The sequence below is a fragment of the Oncorhynchus kisutch genome, linkage group LG2, assembly GCF_002021735.2.
Source record: "Oncorhynchus kisutch isolate 150728-3 linkage group LG2, Okis_V2, whole genome shotgun sequence".
NCBI classification, from domain to species: domain Eukaryota; kingdom Metazoa; phylum Chordata; class Actinopteri; order Salmoniformes; family Salmonidae; genus Oncorhynchus; species Oncorhynchus kisutch.
Window position 1 is genome coordinate 66,938,143 of NC_034175.2, and position 26,460 is coordinate 66,964,602.

At 43.8% G+C, this 26,460-nt stretch overlaps 1 protein-coding gene across 1 annotated transcript in view; it reads left to right on the forward strand.

The window, feature by feature from the left end:
- Window positions 1-932: 932 nt before the first annotated feature.
- The window catches only part of LOC109905091 (alpha-1,3-mannosyl-glycoprotein 4-beta-N-acetylglucosaminyltransferase A-like), a 75,771-nt gene continuing 50,243 nt past the window's right edge, over window positions 933-26,460 (forward strand). The window contains exons 1-2 of the mRNA XM_031800189.1: window positions 933-1,095; window positions 1,447-2,060. Of these exons, the coding sequence (XP_031656049.1) occupies window positions 1,967-2,060 (94 nt within the window). The 5' untranslated portion in view covers window positions 933-1,095; window positions 1,447-1,966. The remainder of the gene's footprint in view (window positions 1,096-1,446; window positions 2,061-26,460) is intronic.

The window sequence follows — 26,460 nt, forward strand, 5'->3', positions numbered from 1 at the left end:
GCCACATCCCAAGCAGTTGCACCTGATTCCTCCTAGTTAGTTAAAATACAGAGTAATAATCAAGCATTTTGTCAACATTAATGACAGTTTGGAAACTTGAGGTAGGCTGTCTCCCTACTACGTTGACTTCGGTTTGCAGTATGAGAGTCACAAATATCTTTGATACAAATGTTATTAGCTACTTCTGGGGTAGCTAGCTAGCTAGCTTCAGCTTGGTAGCTAGCTAACACCAATGCAACCAGACTGAAAACAATGACCAGAAACTGCAACAACAAAAAATCCATGTGATTAACTATTAGCTAGGCAACCAGTGGTTGTTCTACTGAAGTCAAACTTCAATTTATGAAATTAACTAGCTAGCTAGATAACAAACTATCAGGATAGCCAGCTACCAACCCTGTTTCCCCAAGCTAACATTATAAGCAGCTAGCTAGCTTCATATGGCTAGTGTAGCTTGACCGGTTCCGACCATCATCAACCAAATACAAAAACTGTCTTATAAATTAGGGGTATTTCAGATGACACCTAGCTATATATATATATATATGTTGTTTTGCTATGTTTTTTTTGTGGGAGAACATTGTTTGGATCCATCAGCTAGCTAGCTTTTTTTCTGATTATCACTGTCCCAGAGCTTGGGGAAGTGGGTCTGCGTCCTGAGGTAGGTGTGCAAGACAACTTCACCAGCATCATAGCATAGGTCTCGGTGAATCACAGTGACATTATATATCAGTGACTGTAATCAATGTGTAATATCTACATTCAAAATGTATGAATGTGTTACATTATTATGCAATGTACAGTCATACTCAGATCCTGATTGGTCTACAAGCTTATTTGACACTTATATATTTTTTTACATGCAAAGACCCAACCCCTGCATTGTGGTACGTTTTCCATGATTGCGTTCTGACCCCAGTGCAGCTCAGTGTAAACAAGCATAACAGTAGGGTCGGAAACTGCTGTCAAACTAGATAATTTTATGCTGAAGAGGAGAATGGAACATATCGCGAGCGAGCCTGCTGTGTGTGTGTACTGTGCAGCAGTATAGCTAGCTAGCTAAGCAGCCAGCGTGGGAGTCTAATCAGAAGACAGGTATCCAACTGTGAAGCTCGCTATATGTAGCCTGCCAGCCACTAGTGTAGTTAAATATTTTAATGAATCTCTTTAACCTTATCTTGCGAGGGGATATGATAACTAGCTAAGCTAAGGTCTATGAAGAAGCACATCCACATCTTGGGTTTGGGCTGGTTCCCAGCAAAGACTATCCTCCATCTGCTGAATGTGTCAGCTAGCTAGTTACTTGTTTTGCTACCTTATAACTTCCATCTGCACGTCAGTGATTGCTGCTTGCCAACTTTGATCAGCTGAAAATAAATATCTAGTTCATGCAGATGTTCGCTTCTTGTCAAACTAGTTGATTCGGTTTGCTCTTGCCATCCCCAGAATCATCCGAGTGCAGAAGATTAAGGAGCCGTGTCAACACTTCTGTTCAGGATCTTTCAGTTATCCTGATCACTTTATGCAGTGAGTGGAGGGGAATAATCGCATCGCCCGACCATGCTCACATTTAAAAAAGGAAGAGCTGCCTCGTGATTTTACCACCCTCAAGCGAGAGAGCAAGGGAGAAATCATCATCAACCACAGAGCGAGAGGAGAGATCATCATCAACCACAGAGCGAGAGGAGAGATCATCATCAACCACAGAGCGAGAGATCATCAGTCACTCACGGAAACGACGCTGAGGACTCGTCACGGCAGACAGGGACAGAGAGACGTCCATTCCCCTTTCCAGTTAGCTAGCTTCTCAAACCTCCTCGCTTCCTTCCAACGTCCCCCCGGTACTACCCGAGTTGGGCAACCGTAATCACGCGCCTCCGCCTGGACTGACAACCCCAGAGGAAGAGGGCGAGAGGCACGGCTCCCTCAGGTCCCGACGCTTCGTGGAGAGAATCGCTGAAATGAGATGAGGCTCAGAAATGGAACGGTTGCGACTGCGATAATTTTCTTCACGTCGTTTCTCAGCCTGTCTTGGTACACATCCTGGCAAAATGGCAAAGGTAAGTAAGCAAACTCGGTTGTCAGCAGCTATGGTGTGCTACCACTCGATTTCTGTCATTCAATCATTTACAGTTGGCTAGCCAGCTAACGGTTTTGACAGCTATTTGCAATGACTGGTTGATGGACTGCAAGCTAACCGCTAGGAACACATTTTCTAACTATATAGCTAGCTATGCCATTTAGCAGACGATTACATTTTACATATGGGTTGTCCTGGGAATCGGTCCCACTACCCTGGCGTTACATTCGCCATGCTCTACCAACTGAGCTATGAAGGACTTAATGCAGTGACAGACAAGACACTCTAAATATGAGTTGTGTTGTTGGCTGGTTATGAAGCTTAATCTTCAAACCTGGACGTTAGGATACTGACACAGACGGCTACATAGAAGGGTTATATATGGCAACCAGCCCTATACTGTCACAGTTGGACATGGCTTTCCGTAAGAATCATATCATCCGGATGTCTGATGATAGCAGGTATCGAAGCCAGATACAGTAAAGCTATGCAAATCCACAGCTGTTGAGTTTTTCATGCAACCCAACCAACTAGCGAGCCGAGTACAAGATCGATCCTCTTGCTCGTGTATTTTGACAGTAAATCGACAGTCAATAATTCCCCAGTTCGACCCGTCTATTTATCGATTAGAATAACATTTACACACACTTGTGCACTAAAAATGTAGTCCTAGTTTGTTGATAAGAAACCAACTGGATTTTCTTTTTCATCCTGTTTCTTTCTTCAATCTTTTCGCATTGAACTATATTTGGCGCTAAGTGAAATTTTCTAAAAGGATGCTTCATTTATACATCCTGTCAGACATCTGGCTCCTATCTGTGGTTTGTTATTTGCAGAGTGTAAATAATTGTGGCCTTTAGATAAATTCTAAGCCAAGGCTTGTGATTAGGCTGTTTATTTTACCTTTATTTAACTAGGCAAATCAGTTAACAAATTCTTATTTACATTGACGACCTACCGGGAAACAGTGGGTTAACTTCCTTGTTCAGGGGCAGAACAACATCATTTTTTTTTACCTTGTCAGCTCAGGGATTCCATCCAGCAACCTCAGGGATTCCATCCAGCAACCTCAGGGATTCCATCCAGCAACCTTTCGGTTACTCGCTGGCCCAACACTCTAACCACTGGGCTGCATGGTGCAACTAAAGGCTATTGATGATTTGAGAAAGTAGCACAAAAAGCTTGCGCTCTGTGTTCCTTGCCTGGTGGCGGGATATTCTGTGTAGCCGAAGGGAATGCCACTCAGTTATGACAATAGAAAAAATACCCCATTACTTGGTTATTGAAAATCCAATACAAATTCAGTAATTGTAGGCTAACTGTAGCGCTATCCATTTCGTTGTGTTAGGCTTTGAAACAACATCTACAACAACCATGTTTTACACTGTTTCAACCTGCTGTTGAACTTTCTTCAAATTGATCATCACAGTGAGGTGAGCTATAAAAATATGATAGGTATACTATTATGATGATAAGTGTTTTGATGTGATTTTCTATTGTATTTCCATTGATGTCAGTGGTTAGACCAGGGGTGGGAAACTCCAGTCCTCAGGGGCCCGAGTTTTTTTTCTTCTTCTTTTTTTTTCTCCATCCCTAGCAAACACAGCTGATTAATCAAATTGTATTCTAAACTGAAGATCATGACTAGGTGATTATTGGAGTCAGGTGTGTTAGCTGAGGCCGGGGCAAAACTGTGACACCAATCAGGCCCCCTGAGGACTGGAATCGCCCACCCCTGGGTTAGAGGGACAATAGAACCCTGAGGACCAGGCCATTAGGACCTGATTTTTGTTAGCAAGTTGGGTATTACAAAGCATGTCCAGAGTGCATAAAAGGAGATTACCGTGACTCAACGGTCACATGGAATTTGACTGCAGTCAATATGACCACCAGTCAATATGGCCACCACAACAGCCCTAGTATTAATTACAGTAATTTACCGTTCAAAATCTTGGAGTGGAAACATTTGCAGAGTTCACGACCTGCTACATTTGTGAGGAACAAGTTTTGGTTTATTTCATAAGCATAATTTACGAGATTTGTAAAAAAAAAATAAAAAAAAGTACTGTTGGAGTGCTCCATGTGAGCCCGAGCATGTGTCTGGTTTCTCTGTCCTGATAATGTTGGAGTGCTCCATGTGAGCCCGAGCATGTGTCTGGTTTCTCTGTCCTGATAATGTTGGAGTGCTCCATGTGAGCCCGAGCATGTGTCTGGTTTCTCTGTCCTGATAATGTTGGAGTGCTCCATGTGAGCCCGAGCATGTGTCTGGTTTCTCTGTCCTGATAATGTTGGAGTGCTCCATGTGAGCCCGAGCATGTGTCTGGTTTCTCTGTCCTGATAATGTTGGAGTGCTCCATGTGAGCCCGAGCATGTGTCTGGTTTCTCTGTCCTGATAATGTTGGAGTGCTCCATGTGAGCCCGAGCATGTGTCTGGTTTCTCTGTCCTGATAATGTTGGAGTGCTCCATGTGAGCCCGAGCATGTGTCTGGTTTCTCTGTCCTGATAATGTTGGAGTGCTCCATGTGAGCCCGAGCATGTGTCTGGTTTCTCTGTCCTGATAATGTTGGAGTGCTCCATGTGAGCCCGAGCATGTGTCTGGTTTCTCTGTCCTGATAATGTTGGAGTGCTCCATGTGAGCCCGAGCATGTGTCTGGTTTCTCTGTCCTGATAATGTTGGAGTGCTCCATGTGAGCCCGAGCATGTGTCTGGTTTCTCTGTCCTGATAATGTTGAGGGAGCGTGCGCACCCGAGCATGTCTGGTTTCTCGGTCCTGATAATGTTGAGGGAGCGTGTGCGCCCGAGCATGTCTGGTTTCTCTGTCCTGATAATGTTGAGGGAGCGTGTGCGCCCGAGCATGTCTGGTTTCTCGGTCCTGATAATGTTGAGGGAGCGTGTGCGCCCGAGCATGTCTGGTTTCTCGGTCCTGATAATGTTGAGGGAGCGTGTGCGCCCGAGCATGTGTCTGGTTTCTCTGTCCTGATAATGTTGAGGGAGCGTGCGCACCCGAGCATGTCTGGTTTCTCGGTCCTGATAATGTTGAGGGAGCGTGTGCGCCCGAGCATGTGTCTGGTATCTCTGTCCTGATAATGTTGAGGGAGCGTGCGCACCCGAGCATGTCTGGTTTCTCGGTCCTGATAATGTTGAGGGAGCGTGTGCGCCCGAGCATGTCTGGTTTCTCTGTCCTGATAATGTTGAGGGAGCGTGTGCGCCCGAGCATGTCTGGTTTCTCGGTCCTGATAATGTTGAGGGAGCGTGTGCGCCCGAGCATGTGTCTGGTATCTGTGTCCTGATAATGTTGAGGGAGCGTGCGCACCCGAGCATGTCTGGTTTCTCGGTCCTGATAATGTTGAGGGAGCGTGTGCGCCCGAGCATGTCTGGTTTCTCTGTCCTGATAATGTTGAGGGAGCGTGTGCGCCCGAGCATGTCTGGTTTCTCGGTCCTGATAATGTTGAGGGAGCGTGTGCGCCCGAGCATGTCTGGTTTCTCGGTCCTGATAATGTTGAGGGAGCGTGTGCGCCCGAGCATGTGTCTGGTTTCTCTGTCCTGATAATGTTGAGGGAGCGTGCGCACCCGAGCATGTCTGGTTTCTCGGTCGTGATAATGTTGAGGGAGCGTGTGCGCCCGAGCATGTGTCTGGTTTCTCTGTCCTGATAATGTTGAGGGAGCGTGCGCACCCGAGCATGTCTGGTTTCTCGGTCCTGATAATGTTGAGGGAGCGTGTGCGCCCGAGCATGTCTGGTTTCTCTGTCCTGATAATGTTGAGGGAGCGTGTGCGCCCGAGCATGTCTGGTTTCTCTGTCCTGATAATGTTGAGGGAGCGTGTGCGCCCGAGCATGTGTCTGGTTTCCCTGTCCTGATAATGTTGAGGGAGCGTGTATTGTCAGCGTGCTGGAGAGGTTCCAACCAACTCAATGCACCATAGTACACATGTCAATCAGGAGCTTTCTCTGGGCAGACTCAGCAGTGTTCTTATACGGCTATACACAGACATGTTATTTGCATGATTTAGCATAATTAATGAATCATTACCATTTTGGTTAATTCATGTGACTGACCAATACTGGTTCGTAACATGTGACAGACCAAAACCTCACGAGGCTTCTCCTCTAAGCTGAGACCTTGAAACTGAAATATCTTTCTTGTTCTCAAAACAACATCTGAGCGTACTGCCAAATTGCAGCTACTGATGGGTGATTTGTACAGTCAGCCACTTGCATGAACACAGAAATGAGTTATAAGCACAAACATACAAATTCCCATTACACCGCCAATGAATCACGGTGTATCAATGTGTCCATAAGGCAGAGGCTGGTGATCTCACATTAGTTGACTTTCAACTTTTAGGTTTTTATCATTTTAATTCAGATTGTTATGATTAACCACGTAACAATGCTTTTGAGAAACTGAAACATTATTATTGAAATTAAACTGTTCCACAAAAATACTCATATTAAAATCAACTGTAACTCAGACAGTAGAAATGGTAGGATAAATTATAAGCTTCTCCAAACTTAACTCGCAAGCCACCTATTTAATTACCCCTACGTGTCCAATGTTGGAATAAGCCTATAGGCTACTTTGAAGTAAGGTAAGACCTGCCTCATAACCAGAAATAAAACATTCAAGGTTTCATACATTTTTAAGTATATTTTCAGAATGAGTACAGCCTCCAGCTCACATTGTAAAGTTGTAGGTGACGCGCTGATAGCCTGTTGCCTGCACTTGAATGTTGAATGACTGTCACGCCTTGGTCTTAGTGTTTTGTGTTTTCGTTATATATTTGGTCAGGCCAGGGTGTGACAGGGGTTTTTGTGTGTTGTTTCGTATTGGGGTTTGTAGTATTTGGGATCGCGGCTGATTAGGGGTGTTGTATAGGCTTGGCTGCCTGAGGCGGTTCTCAATCAGCAGTCAGGTGCTTCTCGTTGCCTCTGATTGGGAACCGTATTTAGGTAGCCTGAGTTCGCTTTGTCTTTCGTGGGTGATTGTTCCTGTCTCTGTGTAGTGTTCACCAGATAGGCTGTATTTAGGTTTCATGTTCCGTTTGTTGTTTTTGTATTTATTAGTTATTTCATGTATCGTCACCATTCATTCATTAAAGACATGAGTAACCACCACGCTGCATTTCGGTCCGACTCTCTTTCAACGAACGAAGAACGCCGTTACAATGACAGGCTTGCTTCAATTACCAGTTGAGAAATAAAAATAGTAGCTCTTTTTAATCTTGCACCAAAACTGTTTTTAATAGCTGATTGCATTTAGAATTGTTGCGCAATAAATTGGCTTCTGAAAGCACGTTTTACTTCAGCAGCAACCTGCTGTGGAGCTACAGGATAAATCCCGCTCAAAATAGGCTCTGTAAGCTGTGCGCTTGTGTATTAATTGTGTTGGATAAATAAAATACATGACACAGATGAGAATTTTAATTCCACAAAATTATGGAAATGTTCCTATAGACCGGTAAGCATGACGGTCAAATGTTTTCCCTTTGACTGGTATTTCCATCAATTAATAAAAAGCCTTGTTTTGCAAAGATATTTCTTTTGCCGGTCAACAGTTTTATTTATAGGCTTTATTTTTTTATTGGCCAAAACCCCAACCCTAACGGAAACCCTGCCACACACATACTGAAATCAGAAATCCTCACAAATTAAAAGAACGAAAAGAGAACGAGAGACACCCAGGAATAGGCCTCGATCATGCACTGCATGATATAACATGTCTGTCATCGTTAATTCCTAAAACTGGAGGAAGGATTGTGAAACTCAAATGTATTTGTCATATGTTTCGTAAACAACAGATGTGGACTAAAAGTGAAATGCTTACTTACAGGCCCTCCCCAACAATGCAGAGAGAAAGAAAATAGAGAAATAATAGAAAAGTAAAATGTGTAGTAATAGATGCACAATGAGCAATGATAACTTGGCTTTCGGAAAGTATTCATACCCCTTGACCTTTTCCACATTTTGTTACAGCCTTATTCTAAAATTGATTAAATAGTTTTTGGGTGTAAACTGTTGTATGCCAAGCAGTTGCCATTCCAAGCAGTGATGCAGCTAGTCGAGATGCTCTCAATGGTAGAGCTGTAGAACTGACTGAGGATCTGAGGGCCCCATTCCAAATCTTTTCAGCCTCCTGAGGGGGAAGAGTCGTTGTTGTGGCCTCTTCATGACTGTGTTGGTGTGTTTGGACTATGATAGATCCTTAGTAATGTGGACCTAGGAACTTGAAGCGCTCAACCCACTCCACTTCAGCCCTGTCTATGTGAATGGGGGCATGCTCAGCCCTCTGTTTCCTGTAGTCCATGATCAGCTCCTTTGTCTTGCTGACATTGAGGGAGAGGTTATCCTGGCATCACACTGCCAGGTCTCTTACCTCCTCAATATAGGCTGTCTCATCATTGTCAGTTATCATGCCTACCACATTCGTGTGGTCGGGAAACTTAATGATGGTGTTGGAGTCGTGCGCAGATCGCAGTCGTGGGTGAACAGGGAGTACAGGAGGGTCAGTGTGGCGGATGTGTTGTTGCCTACCCTCACCACCTGGGGGGTCTTGTCAAGAAGTTCAGGATACAGTTTCAGATGGAAGTGTTCAGTCCCAGGGTCCTTAGTGATGAGCTTTGAGGGCACACAGTGTTGAACCCTGAGCTGAAGTCAATGAACAGCATTCTCATATACAGTGGGGCAAAAAAGTATTTAGTCAGCCACCAATTGTTCAAGTTCTCCCACTTAAAAAGATGAGAGAGGCCTGTAATTTTCATCATAGGTATACTTCAACTATGACCGACAAAATTAGAGAAAAAAATATCCAGAAAATAACATTGTAGGATTTTTAATGAATTTATTTGCAAATTATGGTGGAAAATAAGTATTTGGTCACCTACAAACAAGCAAGATTTCTGGCTCTCACAGACCTGTCACTTCTTCTATAAGAGGCTCCTCTGTCCTCCACTCATTACCTGTATTAATGGCACCTGTTTGAACTTGTTATCAATATAAAAGACACCTGTCCACAACCTCAAACAGTCACACTCCAAACTCCACTATGGCCAAGACCAAAGAGCTGTCAAAGGACACCAGAAACAAAATTGTAGACCTGCACCAGGCTGGGAAGACTGAATCTGCAATAGGTAAGCAGCTTGGTTTGAAGAAATCAACTGTGGGAGCAATTATTAGGAAATGGAAGACATACAAGACCACTGATAATCTCCCTCGATCTGGTGTTCCACGCAAGATCTCACTCCGTGGGGTCAAAATGATCACAAGAACGGTGAGCAAAAATCCCAGAACCACACGGGGGGACCTAGTGAATGACCTGCAGAGAGCTGGGACCAAAGTAACAAAGACTACCATCAGTAACACACTACGCCGCCAGGGACTCAAATCCTGCAGTGCCAGACGTGTCCCCCTGCTTAAGCCAGTACATGTCCAGGCCCGTCTGAAGTTTGCTAGAGAGCATTTGGATGATCCAGTGGAAGATTGGGAGAATGTCATATGGTCAGATGAAACCAAAATAGAACCTTTTGGTAAAAACTCAACTCGTCGTGTTTGGAGGATAATGAATGCTGAGTTGCATCCAAAGAACACCATACCTACTGTGAAGCATGGGGGTGGAAACATCATGCTTTGGGGCTGTTTTTCTGCAAAGGGACCAGGACGACTGATCCGTGTAAAGGAATGAATGAATGGGGCCATGTATAGTGAGATTTTGAGTGAAAACCTCCTTCCATCAGCAAGGGCATTGAAGAAGAAACGTGGCTGGGTCTTTCAGCATGACAATGATCCCAAAAACACCGCCCGAGCAACGAAGGAGTGGCTTCGTAAGAAGCATTTCAAGGTCCTGGAGTGGCCTAGCCAGTCTCCAGATCTCAACCCCATAGAAAATCTTTGGAGGGAGTTGAAAGTCCATGTTGCCCAGCAACAGCCCCAAAACATCACTGCTCTAGAGGAGATCTGCATGGAGGAATGAGCCAAAATACCAGCAACAGTGTGTGAAAACCTTGTGAAGACTTACAGAAAACGTTTGACCTCTGTCATTGCCAACAAAGGGTATATAACAAAGTATTGAGATACACTTTTGTTAAAATACTTATTTTCCACCATAATTTGCAAATAAATTAATTTAAAATCCTACAATGTGATTTCAGGATTTTTTTTCTCATTTTGTCTGTCACAGTTGAAGTGTACCTATGATGAAAATTACAGGCCTCTCTCATCTTTTAAGTGAGAGAACTTGCACAATTGGTGGCTGACTAAATACTTGTTTGCCCCACTGTAGGTGTTCCTTTTGTCCAGGTGGGAAAGGGCAGTGTGGAGTGCAATAGAGATTGCATCATCTGTGGATCTGTTGGGACAGTATGCAAATTGGAGTGGGTCCAGGGTGTCTGGGATAATGGTTTTGATGTGAGTGCTATGGGGAGATAGTAATTTAGACAGGTTACTTTGGCATTCTTGGGCACAGGGACTATGTTGGTCTGCTTGAAACATGTAGTTATTACAGACTGGGTCAGGGAGAGGTTGAAAATGTCAGTGAAGACGCTTGCCAGCTGGTCAACGCATGCTCTTGAGTACACACCCAGGTAATATGTCTGGTTCTGCGGCCTTGTGAATGTTTTCCTGTTTAAAGGTCTTACTCACATCAGCACGGAGAGCGTGATCATGCAGTCGTCCGGAACAGCTGGTGTTCTCATGCATGGTTCAGTGTTGCCTGCCTCGAAGCGAGCATAAAAGGCTCTCAGTTCATCTGGTAGGCTTGTGTCATTGGGCAGCTCGCGGCTGGGCTTCCCTTTAATCTGTCATAGTTGGCAAGCCCTGCCACAGCCGACGAGCGTCAGAGCCGGTGTAGTTACTCGGTCTTAGTCCTATGTTGTCGCTTTGCTTGTTTATTGGTTTGTCGGATGGCGTAGCATGATTTATTATAAGCGTCCGGGTTAGTGTCCCGCTCCTTGAAAGCGGCAGCTCTAGCCTTTAGCCTGATGTGGATGTTGCCTGTTATCCATGGCTTCTGGTTAGGATATGTACGGTCAATTTGGGTACAATGTCATCGATGCATTTATTAAGGAAGCCGGTGACTGATGTGGTAAACTGCTCATTGTCATCGGATGAATCCCGGAACATATTCCAGTCTGTGCTAGCAAAACATTACTTTAGCATAGCGTCCGCTTCATCGGACCACTTCTGTATTGAGCTCGTCACTGGTACTTCCTGTTTCGAGTGTTTGCATGTAAGCAGGATAGTTTTATGGTCAGATTTGCCAAATGGAACTGCATGCATTCTTCCTCCACTCAAACACCCAGCCTTGTGCATGTGTGGTTTTAGTGTTGTTTACACCCAGCCTTGTGCATGTGTGGTTTTAGTGTTGTTTACACATAGCCTTGTGCATGTGTGGTTGTAGTGTTGTTTACACACAGCCTTGTGCATGTGTGGTTGTAGTGTTGTTTACACACAGCCTTGTGCATGTGTGGTTGTAGTGTTGTTTACACACAGCCTTGTGCATGTGTGGTTTTAGGGTTCTGTTTGTGTCTGCGTTAGGAGGAGGAGCACAGACAGACGGACACCTTCCCAAATGTCATCCAGGGCGAGTTACAGAGCAGTGTAGTGTGGCACAATACTTTGTATTCATAGACACTCATTGGCTGCTCTCCCTGGACCAACCGTCAGTCAGACTCCATAGCTAAGCAGAGTTGTGCTGGCTATGGATAAGTGTCTCTTGTGTTTCTCACATTCAGACCAGTGTGCTGTCTGGGCACGATAGCCAAGTGTTGTTTAGCCTCCCGGACACCGCTCCCTCCCTGGGATGTTACTGATCTTGTCTCTCCCTGGTATAAATTAGGTTAGATAAACACTGATTGGCTGTACCATAGCTTGCATCTCTCCCTGGTATACATTAGATTAGATAAACACTGATTAAGCCTAAAGAGCTTGTTTTACAATTCATCACTTCCTCTCACAACCAATCCCCTGTCTTTCTGTCTCTATATCCCTCTTTCTGTTGTACCGTCTTTCTCACTTTCTTCTTTCTTTCCCTAGTCTTGCCCTCTTTTGCTTGTCTTTCTCGTCGTCTCTCTCGGGTCTCTGATCGTCATCTCTCTCGGGGTCCCTGATCGTCATCTCTCTCGGGGTCCCTGATCGTCATCTCTCTCGGGGTCCCTGATCGTCATCTCTCTCGGGGTCCCTGATCGTCATCTCTCTCGGGGTCCCTGATCGTCATCTCTCTCGGGGTCCCTGATCGTCATCTCTCTCGGGGTCTCTGATCGTCATCTCTCTCGGGGTCTCTGATCGTCATCTCTCTCGGGGTCCCTGATCGTCATCTCTCTCGGGGTCCCTGATCGTCATCTCTCTCGGGGTCCCTGATCGTCATCTCTCTCGGGGTCCCTGATCGTCATCTCTCTCGGGGTCTCTGATCGCCATCTCTCTCGGGGTCTCTGATCGCCATCTCTCTCGGGGTCCCTGATCGCCATCTCTCTCGGGGTCCCTGATCGGCATCTCTCTCGGGGTCCCTGATCGGCATCTCTCTCGGGGTCTCTGGTCGTCATCTCTCTCGGGGTCTCTGATCGCCATCTCTCTCGGGGTCTCTGATCGCCATCTCTCTCGGGGTCTCTGATCGCCATCTCTCTCGTGGTCTCTGATCGCCATCTCTCTCGGGGTCTCTGATCGTCATCACTCTCCGGGTCTCTGATCGTCATCTCTCTCTGGGTCTCTGATCGTCATCGCTCTCGGGGTCTCTGATCGCCATCTCTCTCGGGGTCTCTGATCGCCATCTCTCTCTGGGTCTCTGATCGCCATCTCTCTCCGGGTCTCTGATCGTCATCTCTCTCGGCGTCTCTGATCGTCATCTCAAGTCATCTCTCTCCTCTTTATCCAGTATATTTCATTGTCCCCCCTTTCTTTCACCCATGGTCCTACTTTCTTTAATTCTCGTTTCCGTGTGGGTGTTTAGTCTGCTTAGCCTCAGGCAGTGAGTCACTCTGAAAGTGAAGTATTTGAAAGCTCAGTGTTAGTGGGCATGCAGAGAACACTGTGAGAATGGTGTGGATATGCCTAGATGCTAACTGTGTCTGTCTCTGTGGCTTTAGACCTATGTTTCTTGGATTGTGTAAGGTGGCTCTGCATTTAAGAGACTTGAGTGTGTTTGTGTGTAACAGTTGATTTTGTGTGTGTCATAATTGCGAAACAGTTGTTTTCGCATTATTGAATAATCCAACATATCAATTTATTGCCACTCCCATCTCGTCACATGACTCTGAGAATCAGCTTTCTAAATGGTCAAGCAGCCTACTGAATGACCCACAAGTATGTGCACGTCTCAATTTGTGAGATCTCGGAATGTAGGGCAGCAAGATCTCGGACAGAAGTTTACTCCACAGCGCTGAGCTACTCTCTATTGACGAGACCTTGCTAATGGAGGTCAGTGCAGAACCTATGGAACAACAACTGCTCTATGGGAACAGAAGTCTAAGTGCTGATATCTGCGGTGAGAGTTGGCTGCTTTCAGTAAACAGTGTAATGGAAGGAGACATTACTATTAGGCTCATCAGCACAGTTGAGGTTAAAAAGGTTCAAAGTTCAAATAAATCCCTCCCTCCAGTTCTACCTCCTCTCCTCTAACACTTCCTTCCATTTTCTCTCTTTCCGTCCGTGGGCATGTTTCTCCTCTCAGCTCTGGTCTGTCGTTCCTTTGTCAGTTCATTGCAAACACAATGGTCCCAAAATAGCTGGAGAAAGGTGTTATTATGACAAACGAATGCTACTGACTCTGAAGATAACGGAGGGGAATTCTGATGCCCGTAGAGAGAGGGAGACAGAATGAGAGCGAGAGAGGGATGGAGATAGGAAAAGCCTGTATATATCTGTTTTGTGGTCTTTGTGTTGCGATGTGCTGTGTGTGTGTTGCTATGGGTTGTGTGGTGATATTTTCTGACGCTGAGAGATAGGGACTCTCTCAGCCAGATGCTTCTAATGGGGCCAAAGGGAGAGAAAGACAGAGAGAGGCGAAGCCAAGGGCCAAGATTATAGAAGGGAGGGAGAGGAGCCGAGGGGGGAAGAGGTGGAGGGAGAGAGTGCTGACAAAACCCTTCGCCCGGAAACTCTGGTGAAGTGTTTGTGCCCTGCTCTTCAGGATAAGGGTACACACACAGCACACACACACAGTACACAGTACGTGCACACACACACAGTACACAGTACGTACACACACAGCACACACACAGCACACAGTACGTGCACACACACACACACAGTACGTGCACACACACACACAGTACACAGTACGTACACACACACAGTACACAGTACGTGCACACACACACACACACACACAGTACACAGTACGTGCACACACACACACACAGTACACAGTACGTGCACACACACACACAGTACACAGTACGTGCACACACACACAGTACACAGTACGTGCACACACACACAGTACACAGTACGTACACACACACAGTACACAGTACGTACACAAACACGAGGGCTGTGACGATCATGGAATTTTGGATGACTGTAATTGGCCAGCTAAATGATCGCAGTCACCGCAATAACCGCTCTAATTGCATAAAAAAAAAAATATATATATGTATATTATATGTATGTATGTATGTATAAAAATATATATATATATGTGTATGTGTATATATATTATGTGTTATGGCAGTAATTCCATGTTGTCCATCCATACACGTGGGTTATACAGTAATTCCATGTTGTCCATCCATACTCGTGGGTTATACAGTAATTCCATGTTGTCCATCCATACTCGTGGGTTATACAGTAATTCCATGTTGTCCATCCATACTCGTGGGTTATACAGTAATTCCATGTTGTCCATCCATACTCGTGGGTTATACAGTAATTCCATGTTGTCCATCCATACTCGTGGGTTATACAGTAACTCCATGTTGTCCATCCATACTCGTGGGTTATACAATAACTCCATGTTGTCCATCCATACACGTGGGTTATACAGTAATTCCATGTTGTCCATCCATACTCGTGGGTTATACAGTAATTCCATGTTGTCCATCCATACTCGTGGGTTATACAGTAATTCCATGTTGTCCATCCATACTCGTGGGTTATACAGTAATTCCATGTTGTCCATCCATACTCGTGGGTTATACAGTAATTCCATGTTGTCCATCCATACTCGTGGGTTATACAGTAACTCCATGTTGTCCATCCATACTCGTGGGTTATACAATAACTCCATGTTGTCCATCCATACACGTGGGTTATACAGTAATTCCATGTTGTCCATCCATACTCGTGGGTTATACAGTAATTCCATGTTGTCCATCCATACTCGTGGGTTATACAGTAATTCCATGTTGTCCATCCATACTCGTGGGTTATACAGTAACTCCATGTTGTCCATCCATACTCGTGGGTTATACAATAACTCCATGTTGTCCATCCATACACGTGGGTTATACAGTAATTCCATGTTGTCCATCCATACTCGTGGGTTATACAGTAATTCCATGTTGTCCATCCATACTCGTGGGTTATACAGTAATTCCATGTTGTCCATCCATACTCGTGGGTTATACAGTAATTCCATGTTGTCCATCCATACTCGTGGGTTATACAGTAATTGTGGCAGCCCTAACACACACACACTCTAGCCCAGATGATGGTCTACCTCATAATGAACAGGAACAGGCTTCTACAGTCTGTCCTCCATTAAGTCAGTTAACTAACGGGACACTTTCTCCTTCCTCTTCCCAGGCTGAGTGTCTTCGTCTGCTGCACACTACTTCTCATTCATCCCTTCTCCCGTTCTCATCCGCCCCCACATTCACAATCCTGATTAGGGAGGAAAACAGGACCATTGTCACACAGTCTTATGGTTGTTCTTGGACCACACATACCATTCACACACAACCTATTTTCTTTAAGGCTGTTGCTTGACTGAAATGTCGACATGGTTCCTACTGCTGTCGCTCTGCCAAACTTCAGTGTCCTGTCTGTCTGTCTGTCTGTCTGTCTGTCGCTCTGCCAAACTTCAGTGTCCTGTCTGTCTGTCTGTCTGTCTGTGTGTCTGTCTGTCGCTCTGCCAAACTTCAGTGTCCTGTCTGTCTGTCTGTCTGTCTGTGTGTCTGTCTGTCACTCTGCCAAACTTCAGTGTCCTGTCTGTGTGTCTGTCTGTGTGTCTGTCTGTCTGTGTGTCTGTCTGTCTGTCTGTCTGTCTGTGTCTGTCTGTTTTTACAATGTTAGAATTATGGACCTGCCTTGACCAGGGCGGTGGCAGTCATGAAATGTTGTCATCTGGTTATTGTCATGCAGAAGACTGCTGGTCTTCTGACCGTTAATTAATAGAAACACATTTAGCATCTCCATGCCTCCATCAAACAAGCTGGTGCCTCTGGAACTTCTACATAAAAAACTATCTAATAAATGTAACATAAACCATCACAATAAATCCAATATTTATTTCCGGCAGGTCTAAAGAAACATGATGTGAAGAAAATGTATTTCAGAAGAACTGAATGTGAGTTGGTCTACTGTATGTTATCTGGCTATGCACCAGGCCATACACTGCATTTCAATCAGTCAGCAATAATCTAATGAATTCAGGGCTTGTGAAGTTATACCTAGGCTGAATAGAAGACTTCCACAACCATAAGACCCACTAATAATTTATTATTTATCTAAATAGATTAACCTGCTTTTTTTATTTGCAAAAATTAATGATCTGGCTTTCAAGTCTATGAAAATGACATTTTGTTACAAATTTATCTAGAACCATGCGTTACGCAATTTGCACTTCTTGTAGCAGGTATTAGGCTATATAAAATGAACACCGGTCTCTTCAACAATCTCTCAAGCCCACGTTCTAGTGATTAGCCAGCTAATCTTAATATTTCAAGTTTAGCCAACTTGGCTCTATTTGCAAGATGACAAGGTTGAACAGTTGAGTTGTTATGAACACTCCCTTCTGTCTGTCTCCAACTGTTTGAAAAGCATGTTAGCCTGTCCACTTGGTTCAGATGTTTAAATCAAGTGGCCTACCTTATTTCTCAGAATGAGTTGCCAATTCCTTATAATGATTCCAATTCCAATTCCTTATAATGATTCCAATTCCAATTCCTTATAATGATTCCAATTCCAATTCCTTATAATGATTCCAATTCCAATTCCTTATAATGATTCCAATTCCAATCCCTTATAATGATGTTTTATGCTTATTGCCCATTTCTAAAACGCAGACTAACTAGACAGCTAGTATAACGGTCTTTGGTTAAAATGCTGCTAGTGGTACGCCAATGCCGAGCCCGACAAACTGAGCATTTTACAGAATCTTCATTTATACTCTCGTTTTAGTAGTCAACTTTGCGGTCATTTTGAGAGTTGAGACATAAAAAGGGTATTGTTAGACACGTTAACTTCTCTATTACAGTAAAATAATGTCTCAATGTGTTTGTGTCCATATGACCGATTTCTGTTGGACCGAAGCTCAAATGCAAATAGCGAGTTGAAACCGCTTGTCAGAGAAGAACATGTGATCTCTCAACTTTGTTGGTGTGAGAGGCAGGGGGAGGGGATTTGTGTGTGTTTAAACCATAGAGTCAGGAAGGCAGGTGACAAGCTTAGATCCAAAATAAACCCATAGAAACACATTGGGCTTATTTTGGACAGATTTAAATGAGAGTGAAACCTCTCACTTCACGTGAGAGGTTTCACTCTCATTTAAATCTGTCCAAAATAAGCCCAATGTGTTTCTATGGGTTTATTTTGGATCTAAGCTTGTCACCTGCCTTCCTGACTCTATGGTTTAAACACACACAAATCCCCTCCCCCTGCCTCTCACACCAACAAAGTTGAGAGATCACATGTTCTTCTCTGACAAGCGGTTTCAACTCGCTATTTGCATTTGAGCTTCGGTCCAACAGAAATCGGTCACTTCACGTGAGAGGTTTCACTCTCATTTAAATCTGTCCAAAATAAGCCCAATGTGTTTCTATGGGTTTATTTTGGATCTAAGCTTGTCACCTGCCTTCCTGACTTTGGGACAACGACTCCCATTATTTGGGCGGAGACGTGCATCTCATCATTATCCACAGATCTCTGGTGTAAATGGGAAGGTGCACAGAGGAGTGAAGGAGACGGGACCAAAGATACGACATGTACAAAAAGTGCTTTCATTTCTAAACGTTCACCCGGTATGGATGATAATACACTCAAATTAAAGCTGACAGTCTGCACTTTAACGTCATAGTTATTTATATCATTTCAAATCCCAAGTGCTGGAGAACAGAGTCCCAATAGTTACAGAAGGCACTGATATTGAACTTAGCTCAATAAAATATCTATATTTTTCCCATTTCAGAGCAAGTGTGCATTTAAAGTGTCATGTTGAGCGTAAAAGTGATCATTTCAAACAGGTCCTATATGTTAGATTCAGAGTTATTTGGCAGCTGTAGTTGTGAATGATACAAACCTTAGAATGTCTTAGAAATCAAAACATATCGGCTGCATGACACGACTAAAGGATATTGATGATTTGAGAAAGTCACAAATAAAACTGGCGTTCTGTTCCTTGCCTCAGGCTCCATACGCTGTTCTCTCATCAAGTGATCTTATTTTCACTCATCAGATTATTCTCAATTTAATCTTGTCTTTACTAATATGTACAATTTGTTTTGATTTAGAATGGCCCGTTATGAAATGGGAAGGAACCGGGGCAGGAACAGGGGCAGGAATAGGGGTAAAAAGACATGTCATCCATATGCACTCTAATAGTGATTGGAGGCCACTTTCCTGCTGGTTTGTTTTCAATCATGCTGGGTAGGTTACTGTGGTTATTTCACTCCATGCATCAACCACTGTTTGAGGAGCATGCAGCCTCTTGCTGCGTAACAGGTGATATTCCGGCCAAACTCTGTATGCCATAGGCTCTCCAACCCTGTTACTACAGCTACCCAGTACTCTGTATGCCATGGGCTCTCCAACCCTGTTCCTGCAGATACCCAGTACTCTGTATGCCATGGGCTCTCCAACCCTGTTCCTGCAGATACCCAGTACTCTGTATGCCATGGGCTCTCCAACCCTGTTCCTGCAGCTACCCAGTACTCTGTATGCCATGGGCTCTCCAACCCTGTTCCTGCAGCTACCCAGTACTCTGTATGCCATGGGCTCTCCAACCCTGTTCCTGCATCTACCCAGTACTCTGTATGCCATGGGCTCTCCAACCCTGTTCCTGCAGCTAAGGAGGAATGAAGGAGAGAGAGGAGATTAAAACACACGTCAGCCTATTAATTATGAAAATTTATGAAATGTCCTATTTACTAAGCCATTCAAAATAAAATACAAATGTACTATAATTGTAGGCTAACTGTAAACCGTCTTGCACAATCAGTGAAGCAACATCATCGCCTAGGCCTATACGTTCTGTCCCAGACTCTTGTATAAAGAGTTTGTAGCGTCTAGGCCTATACGTTCTGTCCCAGACTCTTGTATAAAGAGTTTGTAGCGTCTAGGCCTATACGTTCTCTCCCAGACTCTTGTATAAAGAGTTTGTAGCGTCTAGGCCTATACGTTCTGTCCCAGACTCTTGTATAAAGAGTTTGTAGCGTCTAGGCCTATACGTTCTCTCCCAGACTCTTGTATAAAGAGTTTGTAGCGTCTAGGCCTATACGTTCTCTCCCAGACTCTTGTATAAAGAGTTTGGAGCGTGGCATTAGGTAACCAGTCCATCCAGTATGCATAATAATATAGCCCAGACTCAAAGGCGATTACTAAAATATGTTAAATTTAGGCTAGACCAGGTATGCCTGGCAATGCCGTCGGGGGTACGCCAAATATTTCTTCACAATTTCAAACAGTCCATTTATATTTGCAAACGGGGCTATACATTTAGGGGAGGTTTTTTTTTCTTCTCTCGCCTGAGTAGCCTCGTTTCACTGCCAAAAATACAATTAAACCATCTAGTGTTCAGCGAAATAACAACACAATGTCAAATACAGGAAGCCTAGTAAAATAATTAACTTCCAATCACATTAACTGTTACTCTCTCGCAGGAATTCCACTTCATATGTAGCTGCTGCTCATTCTGTTTGTATGAAAATTGATAAATGATAAAAAAAAGTAAAGCCCATAGAGACACATACCAGCTCTACTGGTAGTACTGCTACTAACAGCAGTACTACACCTGCACCTGTCGACGACACAAGTTGTTCTGCTTCCACGAGCACAGTAATTCTACATTTGTTGTTAGCCCAGCTAGCATGGACACTGACAGTTGTGAATCTGATGCAGCCGAAGAGCAACTGCATTCTTACCTGGGAAAGCACCGAACAACAGACAGTGACGTTGGACCATCGAAGAGGCGCAAATATGATGAGAACTACATTGATTTGGGGTTCACTTATATTGGGAGTCGTGTCTTTCCTCAGCCACAGTGTATTATATGTGCAAAAGTACTATCTCACAACTTGATAAAACCTTCACTCTTGTGCAGACATTTAGAAACAAAAAAAAAAATAAGCCACAGGAGTTTTTTGAGCGAGAATTAAGACTACTTTCGATTAGTAAGATGTATAAAAAGCAACAGATACCATTAATAAGAAGGTACTAGAAGCATCTTATATGGTGAGCTACCGAGTGGCTAGGACAGGCAAGCCTCATACTATTGTGGAGGACTTCTTCCTGCTGCCGCAAATATGTCTGGGACAATGCTGAGGGAAAAGGCAAAAAGAACTATACAGACAATGTCTTCGTCAAACACGGTTTTACAACGCATCAGTGACATGGCAGGAGATGTTTTGAAACATTTACTGCTTCGCATACAAGCCAGTGAATTATATGTGTTACAGCTGGATGAGTCAACAGACGTGGCGGGCCTGGCACAGCTCCTGGTATACAGCTCCTGGTATATGTCCGTTACGTTTATGGGGGGTCAATTAAGGAAGACATCCTTAATTGCAAACCACTGGAAACCAGGACAACAGGAGAGGATATTTTTAAAGTACTGGACAGCTTTGTGACCTCAAATAGGGGTCAAGATGTGTTGGTATCACTACTGATGGCGCAAAAGCCATTACAGGGAGACATAGTGGAGTGGTAACACGTGTGCAAACAGTTGCCCTCGACACCACTTGGGTACACTGCAGCATCCACCGAGAGGCTCTTGCTGCCAAGGGAATGCCTGACAGCTTGAAAGACGTTTTGGACACTACAGTGAAAATGGTTAATGTTGTTAAAGCAAGGCCCCTGAACCCTCGTGTATTTTCTGCACTATGCAATGATATGGGCAGCGACCATGTAACGCTTTTACAACATACAGAAGTGAGCTGGTTATCAAGGGGCAAAGTATTGACCCTTTTTTTTTTATTGAGAGACGGGCTTAAAGTTTCCTTTACTGACTATAATTTTCACTTGTCTGACCGCTTGAATGATGATGAGTTTCTCACACGACTGGCCAATCTGGGTGATGTTTTTTCTCACCTGAATGATCTGAATGTAGGATTGCAGGGACTCTCCGCAACTATATTCAATGTGCGGGACAAAATTGAGGCTATGATTAAAAAGTTGGAGCTCTTTGCAACCGCGTACCTATGTGAGAGTGGATTCTCTGCCCTCACTAGCATGAAAACTAAATACAGACACAGACTGTGTGTGGGAAATGATTTAAGACTGAGACTCTCCAATACAATACAACATTACAGAGTTATGAGCATCCTTTCAAGCACATCCTTCTCATTAACCTGTGGTGAGTTATTCACAATTTTCAATGAACAAATAAGGTTTTATATGTAAGATGGTTAAATAAAGAGCAAAATGTATTGATCATTATTTGTGCCCTGGTCCGATAAGAGCTCTTTGTCACTTCCCACGAGCCGGGTTGTGACAAAAACTCAGTCATTCTTATGTTTATTCAAAATATCGTATAGTGTGTGTGTATGTGGCAAGCTTACAATGATGGCAAAAAAACAAACATTTGAGAGTGCGCTGACCCTGGTGCTAGAGGGGGTACAGCTGGAGGTTGAATGTTTGAAGGAGTACGGGACTGTAAAAATGTTGGGAACAACTGGGCTAGACCAATCATGTACCAAAGACATCTTAAATCAGTTTTGTTTTATGTTTTTCTGCTGTGTGTAATATGAGGTAGCCTATGTATTGTATAACGGGACAATCATCATTTTAAGGAAAATGAATGACATTTTGGGCTTGGTCTTGTGAATAGGTTCATGCATTCTAATATGCATATGGTGTTTTGAGTGAATCACCTTAGAAAGCGCAACCCATTTTGTTGTGTTAGACTTTGAAACAACATCTACAATGACCATGTTTTCCACTCAACCTTGTGTTGAACTTCTTTCTTGAAATTGATCATCACAGTGAGGCAAAAAAACATTTTTTTTTGTATTTTTTTTTAGAAGCACAGTACTGTTTTGATGATAAATGTTTGTATTACTGTCAGAGTGGTTAGAGGGACGATGGAGCCCTGAGTACCAGGCCATTAGCGAGTTGGGTACTACCAACACATGTTCGGAGTGCATAAAATGAGATTACAGTGACTGCGGCCATGACTCATGACTGCTGGTGTGGCAGTAATACAGTCACTACAACAGCCCTAGCCATGCCTCATAGGGTGGTGTCATTTCCTCTGTCATTCTCATGGTTGTGACTGGGTGATGCTCATCTGCTGGAGCATAAGTCCATTGGTCTGTGTAGCCTGTGTTTGTGGATGGAGAAAGAAGGGGTACAGTGCATTTGGAAAGTATTGAGACCCCTTGACTTTTTCCACATTTTGTTATGTTACAGCCTTATTCTAAAATTGTTTAAATTGTTTCCACCCCCTCTCAATCTACAGACAATACCCCATAATGACAAACAGGTTTTTAGAAAATGTTTCAAATGTATTAAAAATAGAAATAGCTTATTTACATAAGTATTCAGACCCTTTGCTATGAGAGTCGAAATTGAGCTGAGGTGCATGATGATTGGAGACAGGCGCAGGAATACGTAATAGAGGGGTTTATTTTCTCCACCCAAACAAAAGAGCGAGGTGTAAACCTCTAAACAATACACGGGACGAGACCCTTGAAACAAGTGCACAATAACCCGTATCATGGAAGCCGAAACAACAGCACAGGTACTCAAAGGACCAATGGACATGGTAACAATAACCGACAAGGACAATGGGGAACAGAGGGCGCATACATACACATACTAATCAGGGGGAATGGGAACCAGGTGTGCGTAATGAGACAAGACAGTCCGGGGTTGGTGGTGATGGTTCAGTGAAGCCTTGAAGGCCGGTGACGTAGACCTCCAGAGCTGGTGAACGGTATGAGCAGCAGTACCGGGAGAATCCGTGACAACCTGTGGTAAATTCAATTGATTGGACATGATTTGGAAAGGCACACACCTGTCTACATAAGGTCCCACAGTGCATATCAGAGCAAAAACCAAGCCATGTGGTCAAAGGAATTTGTACATAGAGCTCAGAGACAGGTGTCATGATGTGACTTTCATTAATCTGATGACTTATGTATCGAATCCACTATGTTTTTAATTGTTACTCGATTAAATTAAATCATGTAACAATTAACTCAATAGGATTTGGGGCACCACGGAATAAGTTTAACGAGTTACCATCTCCTGAATTAAACTCTAGATGATATAAAAGATATCTATGGATAACAGTAATTTATTTATCATTACCGCATATCAGTCTCATAATTCTGAATGTCGCATACTCCTTGCATCTGCACAAACCCAGCTTTACTGATCATTCTGTACCACACATTGATTTAATTGTTTATCTACTAACTAACTAAATGATAAACACACAAAGAGATTCCAATCACCACTACTGAAGATCTAAAAGAGTCCTCTGCTGCATACAATTTACAATTGGCATGAGGTATCATAAAACCCCCACATCAATCCCTCCTCTGCGGGTGAGAGGGGTCTGGTGGAAGTCAGATCCATTGTAAACCTGATCTTTGGAGCTTCACAGGAGAGTCATGACACAGGATTGTGTCGAGGCACAGATCTGGGGAAGTGTACCAAAAAATGTCTGCAGCATTGAAGGTCCCCAAGAACACAGTGGCCTACATCATTCTTAAATGGAAGACGTTTGGAACCGTTTAACTTGGTGTAACTGATGTAACTGAGACAGGTTTGTAGGCCTCCTTGCTCGCACACGCTTTCTCAGTTCTGCTCACAAATTTTCTATAGGATTGAGGTCAGGGCTTTGTGATTGCCACTCCAATACCTTGACTTTGTTGTCCTTAAGCCATTTTGCCACAACTTTGGAAGTATGCTTGGGGTCATTGTCCATTTGGAAGACCCATTTGCGACCAAGGTTTAACTTCCTGACTGATGTCTTGAGATGTTGCTTCAATATATCCACATAATTTTCCTACCTCATGATGCCTTCTATTTTGTGAAGTGCACCAGTCCCTCCTGCAGCAAAGCACCCCCACAACATGATGCTGCCACCCCCGAGCTTCACGATTGGGATGGTGTTCTTCGGCTTGCAAGCCTCCCCCTTTTTCCTCCAAACATAACGATGGGCATTATGGCCAAACAGTTCTATTTTTGTTTCATCAGACCAGAGGACATTTCTCCAAAAAGTACGATCTTTGGCTTTTTTATGGCGGTTTTGGAGCAGTGGCTTCTTCCTTGCTGAGCGGCCTTTCAGGTTATGTCGATATAGGACTCGTTTTACTGTGGATATAGATACCTGTGTACCTGTTTCCTCCAGCATCTTCACAAGGTCCTTTGCTGTTGTTCTGGGATTAATTCACTTTTTGCACCAAAGTACGTTCATCTCTAGGAGACAGAACGCGTCTCCTTCCTGAGCGGTATGACGGCTGTGTGGTCCCATGGTGTTTATATTTGCGTACTAATGTTTGTACAGATGAACGTGGTACTTTCAGAAGTTTGGAAATTGCTCCCAAGGATGAACCAGACTTGTGGAGGTCTCCAATTTCTTTTCTGAGGTCTTGGCTGATTTCTTTTGATTTTCCCATGATGTCAAGCGAAGAGGCACAGAGTTTGAAGGTAGACCTTGAAATACATCCACAGGTACACCTCCAACCTCCAAATTACATCATTTTCTGGAATTCTCCAAGCTGTTTAAAGGCACAGTCAACTTAGTGTATGTAAACTTCTGACCCACTGGAATTGTGATACAGTGAAATATAAGTAAAATAATCTGTCTGTAAACAATTGTTGGAAAAATTATTCGTGTCATGCACAAAGTAGATGTCCTAAACGACTTGCCAAAACTATAGTTTGTTAACAAGAAACTTGTGGAGTGGCTGAAAAATGAGTTTTAATGACTCTAACCTAAGTGTATGTAAACTTCTGACTTCAACTGTATGTTTTGGGGCATATTTTGTTTGTTCGCACAGTTAATAAATGAGACCCCTGGAGATCAGTGGCTTTGAGACAATTTGATGTGACTTCTCTTCTCTGTTCTGTTCTGCTCATCATTCTATCCTCTCTCTTTATTTCTCTCTCAACACATGCTCTCAGCATCACACACATTCTCCATTTCCACTCTGTAATTGGGTATGACACAACAAAGCTCTAATGAATGTCTTGGTTTATTTTGATTGTGCCCGTCTCAACATGTTGTATGGGAATTGTTCCAGTCCCCTGCCCCTATACAGGGCCTTTTGCAGCGATGCCTGGTTCTCCAGAGGACACTAAAAGAAAGAGGGAGGATTGAGAGGGCGAGAGAGAAGGGGGTAGAGGGTAAAATAGAGATCATTTCAGCAAAACGTTACCTCAGCCACCCACATCCACATAAATATTGCAACACATACACACTAATACCTTATTAACAGTCATGATCACACCATCAGCTGCATGAATCGGTGACTGAGTGTTACTGGTGGAGTGGGAGTGGGATATTTTGGGTTGAGTATGGGTGTGAGTCTGGATATTGTGGGTTGAGTATGGATATTTTGGGTTGAGTATGGGTGTGAGTCTGGATATTGTGGGTTGAGTATGGGTGTGAGACTGGATATTGTGGGTTGAGTATGGGTGCGAGTCTGGATATTGTGGGTTGAGTATGGGTGCGAGTCTGGATATTGTGGGTTGAGTATGGGTGCGAGTCTGGATATTGTGGGTTGAGTATGGGTGCGAGACTGGATATTGTGGGTTGAGTATGGGTGCGAGTCTGGATATTGTGGGTTGAGTATGGGTGCGAGTCTGGATATTGTGGGTTGAGTATGGGTGCGAGTCTGGATATTGTGGGTTGAGTATGGGTGCGAGTCTGGATATTGTGGGTTGAGTATGGGTGCGAGACTGGATATTGTGGGTTGAGTATGGGTGCGAGACTGGATATTGTGGGTTGAGTATGGGTGTGAGACTGGATATTGTGGGTTGAGTATGGGTGTGAGTCTGGATATTGTG